The sequence below is a fragment of the Wickerhamiella sorbophila genome, assembly GCF_002251995.1.
Source record: "Wickerhamiella sorbophila strain DS02 chromosome Unknown contig1, whole genome shotgun sequence".
Lineage (NCBI taxonomy): Eukaryota > Fungi > Ascomycota > Dipodascomycetes > Dipodascales > Trichomonascaceae > Wickerhamiella > Wickerhamiella sorbophila.
In genome coordinates this window covers 2,433,420-2,447,855 of record NW_020193984.1, presented here as the reverse complement: position 1 = coordinate 2,447,855, position 14,436 = coordinate 2,433,420, and the positions used below count along the sequence as shown (strand labels likewise).

Genomic DNA, 14,436 nt, shown 5'->3' with positions numbered 1-14,436 from the left:
GTCAAACTAGACCTGGTAAGGCGAGACAGTTTTTTCCAAACGACTGATAGTAGAATCGGTACTACCCAAGTCGTTGGCTTCCTTGGCCTTTGAAGGCATCTTAACCATAGGATGCTCAACATCAGCACCCTCCATAGTCTCAACCGTGATCTGGGGACCATGGTAGTTACGATGGCCCCAGCAATAGTAGTAGACCAAGCTAAAGATCCAGATCGCCATGTTGATGACAACGGTGTAATTCATGTTCGTTTTATCGACATGTTTGGTCATGGGCATGTTGGCCAAAACAGCAACAACGAAGAACAAATAGACACATGCACAGAATGCAACAAATTTGGACCAGAAACGGCCCATATAAAACGGCCCAGGGTTGAAGTCATCTTCAGGAGCAACGAAAGAGCGCATGAAGATGGGGACAAACCAAGACAAACCACTTGAACTGACAGGAATGTTGAACACAGCCTGGGCAGCTTCGGGACCAATAAGAACAAGTAGGCCAATCAAGATAGCAATTACGCAGTCCAAAATATTGGCATAGACGGGAATACCGTTGTGAACCTTCTTGAACCATTTGGAGTAAGGAAGAGCGTTGTCACGACCAACAGAGAAAGTCAAACGGCAGGTTGCAGTGACGATAGCGAGACCAACAAGGTACTGGTAGATGGTCATGAAGATCATGAGGCCTAGAGCCCACCTGTCGTTGAGGGTATCCATCAAAATCTGAGCCATAGGCTGGCCAGTAGGGGAGTTGATAATGTGGTCAAAGTCGTGAGTTATGACGGCGGCAACGATACACATAACAGCGAAGCCAAAGATCCAGGTGAAAAGCGTGGAGGAAATCAGACCGAAAGGAACAACAGAAGCGGCATTGGTTGCCTCCTCAGCGAGATGAATACAGCCATCAATCGCACTAATTACCCAGATGGGTGCCATCCAGGTCAGGAGCCAAGACCATCCATACTGCCAATCAGTAATGTTTGTAGTATCGCCAAACACAAACTTTGCAGTGTTGAGTTTGATGCCCTTGCTTGTGAGACCGACAGGCAAGGCGATGCAAAAAAGAACAACAAGCACGATGTTGCCGATAATCATGAACCACTGCGATCTGTTGATAAAGCTAGTGTCTAACGATGAGATCAGGCACTGTGTGATGGTTGCAGCGCAGAAAACACCGTACTTGTGGAACTTGGAAGGCTCAAAGTCGCCCTCGATAGCCGGCAGCGACAAAATCATGCCGGCAAACCCGTTGTTGATACTGCAGATAGACCCAATAAGACCAAAAATGTTTGCATAGGCGACCAGCATGGACAGAGGTCGGTTGATTTTCTTGGGCGAAAACTTGTAGGTCCACCAGAACAGACCACCTGCCGTCGGCATGGAAGAACTAAGTTCCGCAATAGATAAAGCGACGCACATGATGAAAATGCAAGGGATAAACCAACCCCACGATAATCCGACACCACCGGCACTAAGACTGTCGGTGAATACTGCCGTGATACCAGGAACGACACTCATCAAACTCAGACTAAAGCCAGAGACTTCGATTAGACCAAACTGGCGTTTAAGCTCGGGCTTGTAGCCCATGTTCATGAGGAGCTCGTCGTCTGTTTGCGTCATGATAGATTTGACAGATCGGGAGGTTTCGTTGAGAATATAAGGAGATCTGTGGGGCCAAGCAGCCCAAATTTATTGGGGAGATGAGGGGCATTCTGGGGCCACCCTGCAGCCTCGGTGGTGTAACTGCATAATAATATGCATGCGTCAGGCTACTTCGCATAAAAACATGGAGTACGAATGAGATAGCACTGATAAGACACTTGTACGTTGTGGGTATTTCTGTTTATACGTTTTTTTATATTCTTACTTGCCCTTTCTTATTTGCGGAACTTCCCGACGCGATCGGAAAAGTTTTTTTCGGTAATCGACGTTAATTTTTCGTCTCAATCAGGTGCTAGGCTGGGGCGCGACGATCCGAACTTTTGCTTATGTAAGGAGATTTTTTCTTGGGTTTTTTCCTTTCACCCGCACCTCTTACCTATTTGGGTAAGTCGACGAGAGCGAGATCGGCTTACTCTAAATTTTTCAGGGTGTTGGGTGGTGTGTTGGGTTTTTCACATCAGTGGGGGATTGGGCTACAAATACCTGCAGGGTGTTGGGTATCTGCCAGTGCATGGCTCCACTGCCTGCCGACCAGTTCGCGTGTCTGCTTAGTGATTTTGCTTGCAGCAGTAGATGCCCCGGATATCGTCAAATTCCACGTGACACTCTTTTTACCTTTGCAATGCTCACAATCGACGAGCTGGTCAAAGAGCAAAATGATGCAGAGGAAAGGATCTTTGAGTACTCGCTCACCCTGTTGAAGCCCATATACGAAAAGAGACGCGTGCTGGTTAGCACAATTCCAAGTTTCTGGACGGCAGTGCTCGAGGCCAGTGAGTTACTGGCGGAATACATCACATACGAGGACACAGAGGCGATAGACTCGTTGCGGGAAGTCCATATTGACTGGGACACGGACAATGTCAAGAACTTCACGATCAGCCTTGGCTTTGACGAGAACCCCTACTTTGAGTCTACGGTCCTGAAAAAGAGTTTTGAGTATAATTCCGAATTCCAAAGACACACCTCGCAAAAAGTCGACATCCTGTGGAAACAGGGCAAAGATCTCACCAAGCCTAGACCGGGGAGAGACACCAGTTTCTTCAACTGGTTTGCATATGAGGGCAAAGAGGAGGGCGACGACGACGGCGCAGAAATTGCCCAAATCATCCGCGACGACCTGTACCCGCATGCATTAGAGCTATACCGCAATGCCCAGCAAGATGCCATTGAACCTGAATATGACATCAGTGAAAGCGGTGACGAGAAATAATTAATCACTTTACCATTTCTTATTCTACATAGCTTGTCTTACTTTTTCTTTTTTTTTACAACGAATCAGGATCAGCGTGCAAATTGTCTCCGTCAAGTTCGGTGTTATCCACATCATAGTTGAGATCCTCGTCTTCGAAATCGGATTCCAGGATCCGCGCACGCTCCTCGTTGTCAATACGCTCATAAAGATTGATATGAGATGATCTGAATCTTGAATCGACCTGGCCCAATACGGCATCCCAAACCCGGAGGAACTGGTGGCCTGCATTGGCCGCGATAGATAGAGCAATGACAGCAAACTTGTCGAGGGGGGTTGTGGGCTCCTCAGACTCGCCAAGATAGATACGGCCTTGGTTCTTGAACTTGTACACCAGTACCACGGCAAGCGTGCCGACGATACCCAAAACGAAGATGATGGATATAAAGATCCGGAAAACACTGGGCCCGTTTCCACTGCCGCCATTGTTGCCACCATCATCACTATCGCCTGATCCAGGGTTTCTACCATAGCGTTGTTCAAATTCAGCCTCCTTGCCGGGACAAGGTCTGTCTTGAGTACCTGCGTCAAGTTCCTGACCGCCTTTGCAGGTATCGATAGCAATCTTTCGGTAACCGGTGACATGGTGCCAAGCAATTGCACCAGGTACTGCACACTGGCGATCCATCTCTGGGGTGTCGTCAGGTTCGCTAACGGCGGCACATGCTCCAGTGTCCGTTCGCTTGAAGCCAAAGTCACACTCGTAATCTTCACGTGAACAAAAGCAACTTTTCGTGGTTAGCTTAGGAGCACCAAGCTTCTTGCCCGTTTTCCCGATATAGCATTTTGTCGAAGGAATCTTGCGCTGGTATACAGCTACATGGCCCAACACACACTCGTCTCGAAGCCGCGGATGAGACGGAATCCAGCTCTCAAAATCACCACCAGAGCTATCAGGCCCCTTGTACACGCACTGACGGTCAGTCAATCCACTGAGATCCACTTGGATTGCTACAGCGTTGGTACCATCAGAATGGGGAGGCTGAGCGAAAATCAAAAACTTTCGACTCGTATCGCTGGGGATGTTGGCGACATTGAGAACTGTCACCATAGACTCACTAAACTGATACTCCTCCCACGTCTCACCTTCATCCTGCGTATAACGGATTCTGTCGGTGGGGGCACCCCGGTCAGCCAACACAATGAGCGACCCAGAATCGCCATACTCCCAAAACGACGGATGGTCGTTTATTCTTTTGAACGTCACGCCGCCATCACGACTGAGATATGTAGAGGCATCGTGGAAAGACCGCAGACCTTCACCAGCATTACCATTACCAATAATTAGGCCCACAGCTGACGGTGACGAGGGTTTGTTGCGCGTATCCAGCCTTTCAGTATAACCGTGAAGGTGCAAAGAGCAGTCATTTGTGTCTTGACTCTTGCATTCTCCTTTAGGAGCTGGAATAAAGTCCCAAAAGGCACCATCGCTGTGAGTGATTTTGGTTTTGACGATTTTTCTCTCTCCACGCTGCCGCACCTCATTGGCGTTTGAGACAATGTTTGCCAAGGCAACACCCTCGGTGCTTGAAATCCTTTCAAAGTCAACCAATCCAATCATGTCACGATTGACGTCTGAAAGCACGCTAACATATTCGGTTCCAAAATAACCAGACTTCAGGAGCTCGCTCATCTCTTGGCCGTGCTCTTTGTAGCTAGTAACGGCAAGGAACACGCTCTTTGTTTCGGTGTCAATAACCGTATATCCTGTCTTGCCATCAAGTTTGATACTTGTGGGAATACGCCCACCTGAAAAAGATCTCCCGTCAACTGATACAAATGGCAAAAGAGCTTGGGCTTCGTCGTCGTATGCGACGGTAACAACAAACTCATCGTCAATAGCAAGGCCAAAAGAATTCTCCACATTGACTGTGACCGTTTTGAACCAGTCGATGGATGACACCACATTGAATTTGCTTCCCATTCTTTGCTCACAAAAGATGCGGCTATCAGAGTTTTCTGCCCGCGTGTTCACGACAAACGTACAAGTGGTTATCTCTTCAACAAGTTTTTTCCAGTTATTTCCAAAATTTGTAGTGGCATATGCCGTAGGAAGGCAGCTGTCGAACGAATCACAGCGTTCAGGCGTAACTGACACTATCATCCAGCTGCCCTGGGTGGGGTGGAAACTGAAGGGTATTCCAAACAAGCTTAGCTCTCCGGGGAGCTTGACTTTTTGGAAGGACACTGCTCGGTTGGTTGAAGCATATAGTTCTCGATTTTTAGTGTATACGAGCACATAGTCATTGAAGTAGGGGTTAGACCAGACCTTCTCAACATCACCTTTCTCAAAAGTTTGCCATTCCGAACCTTGATCATGCGATATGAGAAGCTCGCCATTCGTCGACCACACGAGAACAGTTTCTTCGTCACGGTTATCTCCGGATTTGAGATAGAGGTAGTTAGCAAGGCGACCGTTCAATTCTTGGACGGCATGTGACACTTTGCCATCGGCCTGAGCAGACAGAGAAACCTCTGTGCTCGGACTAGTACTCGGTACATTCGCCCTGGGGAGTACTACGAATTCTCCGTCTTTGACAACGGATTTCACTGCCGGGTCTGAAACTGAGTCTGGGCTCAACCGATGTTGGCTGAAAAGAGCACAAATCGCATTTCCTGCCTCCTGCTCAGTACAGTTGCTCACTTCCCAAGTACCAGCCTTCTCTGCATACAGCTGGGCATCACTAAAGGCTCGCAAATGATCACCTGTGTTGCCAAAAGCTATGACTGGCTCAGAGGACAGCCTTTGACCACCAATGGCTGGAAGAACAAGGTGCAGGTGCAGGTTTTGCTTCTTACTTTCAGAATTACCCTTCAAAGGATGCCATGTTCTCCCACCATCCTTGGAAACTTTGGTGATAATGCGAGCGACCACATCTCTGTGGTTTTGGTGGTGGCCAACCAATACATTTGCGAATACTTGGTCGTTTGAGCTGGCGATACTCACAAATCCATCCACAATTGCAACATGTTGAAGCGTCTTTGTGAATGACATCCCTGAAGAATCAGAAATCCACAGATCACGGGCTAGCTGGTCCCGCACACCGATAGTAAGAGCGAGGGTGGGTTCACCAACGTCGACTATGCTCACTATGGTATCTTTGTCGAGAGTGAGACCTTTGAACTCGGCCCTATTCCACTCAACCAAATCTTTGGATGTCGCCAGGTGCAACCGATCTGCGCTGAGAAAAGATGCAACAAAGAACCCACCAGGAGCCGAATCAATTCTGACCAGGGTTTCGCTCGTCATGCCATCCAATTGGATGGTGTGGAAATTTCCATTGCTATCGCGGCGCATCAAACCGTTGTCATCATCCGCACATAAGAACTCGTCGGTCTCGGGATGAGGAAGGCAGTAGGCATCCTCTAGAGCAAACGAATGTGCATCATTCGTAGTCAAAGATTCCACTGCGGTATGGAGTGCGAATGCTCCTTTAGAAAAGTTGATAACAATATAGTCGCTGCGGCCATTACTTTGGTCGATACTAGCATTAGCCAAGTGCTCGGGCTTGAGATCATCGACAGCAGCTAAAGACATGGGGAACCAGGTCGTCCCGGCATCCACGGACCTCACCATACCTTTTTCACAAAACGCAATGGTCACTGCGTTGTTGTTATAGCTTGTCCACAGAGAGTATACTTCGCCTAATGCCTCAGTCGCTATATCGAGCACACTAGGACTCAACGCTCTGAACCTGGTCTCTTCCAGCACAACATCTTCGCCGTCAGTATAAATATTCTTCTGTGGCGCCATTGGCCGTGTTCTACCCATCAAATTCGCATCGTCGGAAGCAAAAGCTAGCGCCAAAGGCACGGCCAACAATGTCCTCCAACGCATGGCAGCTTTCTAAGCCGCCCGGGGTTCGGGCTCACCTCTGAATCACCGTGAGACAGTAGACAATCAGAGTCCTAAACAATGGAAGCGGTTGATTTTAGTCGGCAGTTTTATCTGTATGGGCTATTTACTGGTCATGACTGGCTAGGTTTTTAGAGTTCACAATGGTAGCACAGGTGTTAATAGATTGAACAGGCATGCAGCCCCCCACTAAAAATTCATGTATGGTTTAGCTCTGGGTGTGTGAACGGGGCAGATCGAGCGGAAACAAGCATTGCTGTAGCCAGACATTGTATCTAAGACTGCGAGTTGTTTGTTGCTGAGTTTCTGAATAGACCTACCAATGCTGCAGACATCCAGGATCTCTCGGCGTGACAACCAACTTAATTTGCGAATTTTGATGCAGCCAGGCAATTGCAGGAGTTGGGTGGCGGCCAGTCAATAGCGGGAGTTGGATGATCTAGTCTACAAGTCAACAGCTGAAACGGCAGCACGGTTCCGCTGAAACCTTCTATCCACAAGTGATTAGAATGCTTCTGATGTCGACAAGGAGAGCTCTTCCTGCCTGTAGACGCCCAGGAAACTACCAATTAGTGGCACCAATGCAATTGAATTTGGCTCGAAGCTTTATACAGAAAGATCGTTTGAACCTGAAAGTGTTCTGCCTTTTCAACCTTCTCGTGACTCTGGATGACTTAACCCAAGCGTCCTATGCCGCCCGGAGATCTGAACCTGAAAAAGTCCTGGCATCCAGGCTTGGCCAAGAATCAAGCCAAAGTAAAGCAGCGAGAAGAGGAGGCTCTCAAAGAGCGTCAAAAGGCTGCCGAACGCCAAAAGGAGATCGCCAGTGAGCAGTACGAAGCGGATCTGCTCAAGCTGCAGGGAAAACAAGCGTCGAAATTAGGATGGATGTACCGGGATGGTGCGGAACAGAAAAAGGGGGGGTTGTCTGATGCAACGAAAGAAGACTACCTGCTTGGAAAGAAACGTGTTGACGAGCAGTTCTTCGAGCAGTTTAAGAAAACCAAGCAGCGAGAATCGATGAGCCGCCAGGAGCTTCAAAAAACCAAATTGGACCCTATGGCCGCCATTATTGCCCGCAAAAAGCGACGAGATGCCAAGAGTTCTCGGAAATAATTTATTTATATCATAGATGCTGGGCACAAAGCCTGTTTTCATGGCCAGGGCCCGGACTAACATACTCAAAACAACGCCGGTAAGAAACTGGATACCCGCAGAACCCTCACCGTGCGCCCATCGTGCTCGCCATGGAGAGCGGCCGTAACTCTGTCAAGGTGGTCGGCACTACATCTGACCACGGCAAGTTTGCCCTTCTCGCCCAGCAGATCGAAGGGGACGCCGGAGGCTAGTGTACCGCCATTGCGTTTCAACAGCGCGAACGTTATAATCCTCCACGAAAGTAAATCGCACGAGGTGGAGCACTCAAGCTCAATGTACCCCCAGTCGGGTTGGACTACTCTCATTTATGACAAAGGCAGGCAGCCGGAAGGCTAAACGACGAAGAGAGTCGGAGGATGAGCAGCGGGAGGCACGAACACCGACGACTTTTTTCAACCGACGGCACATGCTGTTTTCCAAGTACGACGAGGGCATCAGGATTTCGGAAACGATGTGGTATAGCGTGACGCCCGAGGCGGTCGCCTTAAAGATTGCCGATCGGATAATCCACTTTTTCCCTGAAATTGAGACAGCAATTGACCTTTGCAGCGGCGCTGGAGGTAACTCAATTGCATTCGCAAGATGTGGATTCCAAACCATCGCGGTGGACGTAGATCCGGCCGTACACATTGACGCGCAGCACAATAGTCATGTCTATGGGGTGTATAATATTGAGTATGTTCAAGGCAGTGCGACAAAGGTACCCTTATCTGAGCTTGCCGACCCGGCCACCACTATAGTGTTTTCCTCCCCCGAGTGGGGCGGCCCGATCTACAAGAATCAGGAAACTTTTGACGTCGAGGTTTGTCGGCCCCGAGTCAGTGAAATCATTGAGCACGCCCATTCGCAAGGGTTCAATCGCATTGTGCTTTTTTTGCCTCGGACAAGCAACTTGAATCAGCTGGCTGATATGGGTGCTAAATATATAGACTACATGTTCCAGGGCACCTGGTGTACGGCAATGTGTGCATGGTGGTGCTAGCGCTCCTTGAGCAGTTTGTTGCGCTTTTCTCGTCTTCGCACTCTCTCCACACGCTTTCTGTGCATAACAAGAGCCATTTTCTCATAACGTTCCCGCTCTGCTTTGAGTTCTCGTCGCTCTTTCAGCCGCCGGATCTGCTCATCCTTCTTGGCCTGTTTCTCCTCCTTCAACTCCTTTTCTTTGGCTTTCAGCGCGGCCTTTTCCAATCTCTCTTTTTGTCTCCGGGCCCAATCGGTGGTCACAGCAGGCGCCCCCGGCTTGTGTGAATCTTTCCAGGTCCGTCCAGAAACGTTGACCATTTTGTAAACTTTTTTTACCCAAAAAAAAAAGTTAATTTGTAAGTGTGTATGACTAAGTGGGAAGGTTATGATGACAAAAAAAGTAAGGGACCAATAACTTGTATTTTATTTACGGATAAATAGGAGGGAATAACATTCAGGGAACGGTCGATACAGAACGCGAATCATGTGCACATATACAGCAGCCAGACCTGTTTTACTTGACCTCGACAGCAGGGTATAGATCAGACTCCTGCTTCTTTTTGACCTCAGCGGCTTGTGACAAAAGATTGCGCAAAACCGAAATGACCCGTAAAGCGTTTAGTGCCTCTTCGCGCGGGCTGTCCAGGAGGGGCGACGACGACTCGGAGCTGGGCTTCGGTGAGTCGGCCTCTTCGGGAACCGGTACTGGCGACCCTGCTGAAGAGCTTGATGAAGAGAGAGCGTTGTCCTTGTCTTCATCGTCAGAAAGATCGTTGTCGCCGTACGCTTCACTCTTGACCTCGCTCTTGTCAGCGGGAGCAGCCTGTTGGTTGCCAATAACCATACGACGGCCGGTGTGGTCGTGCTCAATCCTGGGCACGTGTGATGCGTACTGCTTCTCCCACGGTAGTGGCGGGTACAGAGAAGATGATAGCGATTCCTCCGGAGAAGGCAGCGAGCCTTGCGGTGGCGGAACGTGGTTGGCCTGCATTGCGGCATTTGCGGCAGGCGAGTAGCCAAACAGTTCAGTCTTACGCGACAAGTTCATTGACAGCTGGTTGAGGAAATCGTCAGCCACATTCAGGTCGCGCGCGGGAAGTGAGGCAAGGCGGTTAACATCTTGAGCAGTAGGTACAGGGCCTTGCATCAACGGACTCATGGCATTGATGCGTTGAGCCATTGCCGACGAGTACTGGGGAGCGACCCGTGATCGCTTGACGTCAGAGATCAAGTCGTAAGTCATGTCGAGAGCTCGCTTGCGGCCCTCCTCGTATGGCTGGGTAGATCTGACCATTCCCGACAGAGTGTCATTCCCGTAATAGCCCGACGATCCGTAATTGCCATACATGGGACCCATTGAAGCATAAGGCTCAGCAGAGGACTGAGCTCCATAAGCCCCATATTGGCCAACCGGCTGGCTATAGCCATTAGACGTAGCAGTAGGATAGACCGAATGAGTCTCTTTTACATCTGCATCGTAAGTTTGACGGTGGGGACCGGAAGACGAATGAGTGCGGGCATGTTTCTTGAGGTCCTGGGGCCGCTTGAAGGTCTTGGGGCAGTGCTGGCATTTGTAGGGCTTAAGCGGGATGTGAATTCTGATGTGAGAAGTAATGTGGTCACGTTTAGCGGTGGTAACATCGCAATTGTCCCACTTGCAAGTGAGCGACAAATTTCGGGTCGACTTGCGACCCACATGATCGTCGCAGAGATGTGCATAAAGAGCCTCTGCCTCATCGTAAACATTGGAGCAGCCAGCCCAATGGCACGCAAGCACCTGCTCTTCGGGGCTCTCAGACTCGGGCGACGAGCGGGACGGCCACTCAGGCGAGGGCTTTGGCGTGGCGAGCTGCTGGTTTGGTGGGGACAGCATGTTGGCAGAGACCGGCGGAGAACGCTTGAGCGGTCCGTGATTCATCCCTGAGATGTCAGGATAGAGTGTGTTCATTATGAGTTGCGAAACGAATCGGTCTTGATAAGGATCTGTCTTTTTAAGGATCTGTTTCGGACGTTGACAAAAAGCCTTTGGATTCTCGTTTGCCGGCGGCGTTTTCGTAGATTTATTAATATAATCGTCGTCTGTTTAATAAGGGCTTATATAAAGTCTTGGCATCTTTTCACGCTACAAGCTTAGACGGACGGTTTTAGTCCATTGGGAGACGTGGGGGAAAAAGCAGCACGCTCGCGTTGTACTAGCGAAGGTGCACGCTTTGTTCTAGCTCGAAAATTAATCCGCACTCGCCTCAAAATGGCCCCCGAAGCTATTCTCAACGTTCCTATCAAAGTCTTGGCAAAAAGAGCAAAGCATCCAACACCCCTACCCTGAGGTCTTTTCAGGGCACACCGCCTCGTCTCCACGTTCCTGATCGAGTGGATATTGTTGATCTTCCTGGGATGGTCTCTCCATGAAACACGTGTTGTGTCGATCAGCTAGTGCCACGGCCCTGAACATAGCATATTAAGAGCACTGATTACTTGGCTGAAATTACCTTTAATTCAATTAAACCCGCTGCCGCCGAAACCCACAACACATTTCTCAGTCACACGCCTCCTTTACTCAGCCAGAACGTGACTATAGGCAGACCCACATGCCACTGCGGCCCAGCTGTCTGGCGGTTATTTGTTTATGCACAAACTAACTAGACGGGTTGTCGAAAGATATAAGCTGTAAACTAGCTAGCTATTCACTACTTATTTCTTAGCAGCCTTGGCAGCAGACTTGGTGACCTTGTTGGCACCACCGGCAGACTTCTCAACGGACTTGATAACACCGACGGCAACGGTGACACGCATGTCACGGACAGCGAAACGACCAAGAGGAGGGTACTCAGTGTAGGCCTCAACGCACATAGGCTTGGAAGGAATCATCTTGACGATGGCAGCATCACCAGCCTTGATGGACTTGGGAGACTCCTCAGTGACCTTACCGGTACGGCGGTCAATCTTCTGCAAAAGCTCAGAGAACTTGCAAGCAATGTGGGCAGTGTGGCAATCCAAAACGGGGGAGTAACCAGCAGAGATCTGACCAGGGTGGTTGAAGACAATAACCTGAGCGTTGAAAGAAGAGCAGCCCATGGGGGGGTCGTTCTTGGAGTCACCGCAGACGTTACCACGACGGATATCCTTGACGGAAACGTTCTTGACGTTGAAACCGACGTTGTCACCGGGAAGACCCTCGGGGATCTGCTCGTGGTGCATCTCGACGGACTTGACCTCAGTGGTCACACCAGCGGGAGCAAAGGTGACGACCATACCGGCCTTGATGACACCAGTCTCGACACGGCCGACGGGCACAGTTCCGATACCACCGATCTTGTAGACATCCTGCAAGGGGAGACGCAGGGGCTTGTCGGTGGGACGGGCAGGGGGCTCAATGGCATCAATGGCCTCGAGCAAGGTCTTGCCCTTGTAGGAGCCCTTTTTGGTCTCCTTGGTCCAGCCCTGGTACCAGGGGCAGTTGGGAGAGGGCTCCAACATGTTGTCACCGTTCCAACCGGAAATGGGGACGAAAGGAACCTCCTTGGGGTTGTAACCAACCTTCTTGATGAAGTTGGAAACCTCCTTGACGATCTCCTCGAAACGGGCCTGAGACCACTTGACGGAGTCCATCTTGTTGCAGGCAACAATGAGCTGACGGACACCGAGGGTGAAAGCAAGCAAAGCGTGCTCACGGGTCTGACCGTCGCTGGAGATACCAGCCTCGAACTCACCAGTACCGGAAGCAATAACCAGAATGGCGCAGTCAGCCTGGGAAGTACCGGTAATCATGTTCTTGATGAAATCACGGTGACCGGGAGCATCAATAACAGTGACGTTGTACTTGGGGGTCTCGAACTTCCAGAGAGCGATATCGATGGTGATACCACGCTCACGCTCAGCCTTCAGCTTGTCAAGAACCCAGGCGTACTTGAAGGAACCCTTACCGAGCTCCTCAGCCTCCTTCTCGAACTTCTCGATGGTACGCTTGTCAATACCACCGCACTTGTAGATCAAGTGACCGGTAGTAGTGGACTTACCAGCATCGACGTGGCCGATAACGACAATGTTAATATGAGTCTTTTCCTTACCCTGCGGTTAGCAAATTGTTCAACGTGATTTCTCCGAGAGCATTGTGCTTGTGTCTCCTAGAGCTGCAATGGACTCGCGGGCAAATGGGAGAGAAAAAATTTTCAGGGCGTCATGGGTTAGGGTGAACCGATAGAGTCCGCAGAAAAATTTTCGACCCCACTCGCCAACAAGTACGGAACCTTCGGATACAGTTTTTCAAGCTTGTTTGGCGCAAACTTGGGTGGCAAAATATGAGCGACTCTGTACAAGTGAAAACACCTGAGCCCAGGTGCTTCCGGTGGTAGAACCACCGCACTGCTAAATTTTGGCCGGTTGCTGGAAGGCAACCTCACAAAAAACATGCCGAAATTCCAATAGCTTGCTTGCTAGAGACCATACCAACTCTTTAGAAGAAGTTATCGTGCGAGACAACCCCCCAAGCACTCGCCCAAATGTTGACTTACCATTTTTTACTAGGATGAAAAAGAAAACCTTGAGGGGTGAGGTGGCTATTATATATCTTTGTCCCAAGCTCCACTACCCTTGCCCAAGATCCAAATTTTTCAATGGCGGTTAGGGCTCCCTGCTTGTGGGCCTGTTTTCAGTGATTTTAAATGGATAATCCCTTGGATCTGAGAGAATCCATTTTCATTTAAATTGATCTGAATCGTCCAATGATTTTATGTGTTGTTCCTTCTGTCTCGGGCATGTGAAAATGCTCCTTTCGGCAATCAGTTGCGCTGACTTCAGTGGAGGTTGCCCAGGTGAATAGGAAAAAAAATCCAACTTGGGGGCTAGGGCTTACCAGGGCTCTAATGACAGCGTTCAATGAACTTGCCGCTAAATTGACTATTGCATATCGGCCCCGATGTACGTGCGTCCGAACGAAGAATCAATATACCGATTTGTTTTGTGTTTAATATACCTGTAGCTTGTTTTTCTATTTCGTCTTGTACCGATCAACCCAGTCCAGCGCCGTTTTACCACGCGCCAGATTTATCCGCTCTGGTACTCGATGCACGGCCTTCCTGCGGTCACAGTGTTCTACTGTCCCTCAAGCTACGGCAGGGAATTTACCGGTCATTGGCTTGATTGATATTTTGGTGAGTGATTGTGTGTCGTAAGGATCGAATCATATATTTTTGTCTTCTATGGATGCGGTTGTAGCCGAATTGGCTGCTGTCGAATAGCTCAAGCCTAAGGAACCGCCACCTAATCAGACAGCATAAGTCTAGTAAATGAAAATTCAAGGCTTGTCACGAAACCAGCAACCAATCCTACTTGTAAGTATGAAAACTTAACTAAACGGTATGTGAAAGCTTAAACGGGTATAAACAAAGTAAAACCTCGCCCCATTGACACTCTACACGAAACTCCATAGTTTGTCCACCGGAAGCCCCCTGTTGCTAAAGTCCTTCCGAACCTGTCCTTCAATTTTGTCAATTTAAACTGCAAACTCTAGAAACTACATCAAACAGCTTTTTCGATCTCTTGCCCGAGC

At 49.4% G+C, this 14,436-nt stretch overlaps 7 protein-coding genes across 7 annotated transcripts; 2 read left to right on the top strand and 5 right to left on the bottom strand.

Annotated features, from left to right (window-relative positions):
- Positions 1-6: 6 nt before the first annotated feature.
- Positions 7-1,617, bottom strand: B9G98_01522 (GABA-specific permease; the record flags this gene model as incomplete). The annotated part of the gene is made up of 1 exon (XM_024808080.1): positions 7-1,617. The coding sequence occupies one exon, from the start codon at positions 1,615-1,617 to the stop codon at positions 7-9; it is 1,611 nt and encodes a 536-aa protein (XP_024663848.1).
- Positions 1,618-2,281: 664 nt separating this feature from the next.
- Positions 2,282-2,872, top strand: B9G98_01521 (NAP1-related protein 2; the record flags this gene model as incomplete). The annotated part of the gene is made up of 1 exon (XM_024808079.1): positions 2,282-2,872. The coding sequence occupies one exon, from the start codon at positions 2,282-2,284 to the stop codon at positions 2,870-2,872; it is 591 nt and encodes a 196-aa protein (XP_024663847.1).
- A 55-nt stretch (positions 2,873-2,927) lies between these two features.
- B9G98_01520 (Vacuolar protein sorting/targeting protein 10) lies at positions 2,928-7,102 on the bottom strand (the record flags this gene model as incomplete). The annotated part of the gene is made up of 2 exons (XM_024808078.1): positions 2,928-6,758; positions 7,088-7,102. 2 exons carry the CDS (start codon positions 7,100-7,102, stop codon positions 2,928-2,930), a joined length of 3,846 nt encoding a protein of 1,281 aa, XP_024663846.1.
- Positions 7,103-7,457: 355 nt separating this feature from the next.
- Positions 7,458-8,907, top strand: B9G98_01519 (Trimethylguanosine synthase; the record flags this gene model as incomplete). Its single annotated transcript, XM_024808077.1, has 3 exons — positions 7,458-7,869; positions 7,968-8,115; positions 8,388-8,907. The coding sequence occupies 3 exons, from the start codon at positions 7,458-7,460 to the stop codon at positions 8,905-8,907; spliced, it is 1,080 nt and encodes a 359-aa protein (XP_024663845.1).
- On the bottom strand, positions 8,904-9,206 carry B9G98_01518 (rRNA-processing protein cgrA; the record flags this gene model as incomplete). The annotated part of the gene is made up of 1 exon (XM_024808076.1): positions 8,904-9,206. One exon carries the CDS (start codon positions 9,204-9,206, stop codon positions 8,904-8,906), a length of 303 nt encoding a protein of 100 aa, XP_024663844.1.
- A 196-nt stretch (positions 9,207-9,402) lies between these two features.
- Positions 9,403-10,836, bottom strand: B9G98_01517 (hypothetical protein; the record flags this gene model as incomplete). The annotated part of the gene is made up of 1 exon (XM_024808075.1): positions 9,403-10,836. One exon carries the CDS (start codon positions 10,834-10,836, stop codon positions 9,403-9,405), a length of 1,434 nt encoding a protein of 477 aa, XP_024663843.1.
- Positions 10,837-11,579: 743 nt separating this feature from the next.
- Positions 11,580-13,402, bottom strand: B9G98_01516 (Elongation factor 1-alpha; the record flags this gene model as incomplete). The annotated part of the gene is made up of 2 exons (XM_024808074.1): positions 11,580-12,956; positions 13,400-13,402. The coding sequence occupies 2 exons, from the start codon at positions 13,400-13,402 to the stop codon at positions 11,580-11,582; spliced, it is 1,380 nt and encodes a 459-aa protein (XP_024663842.1).
- Between the last annotated feature and the right edge of the window lie 1,034 nt (positions 13,403-14,436).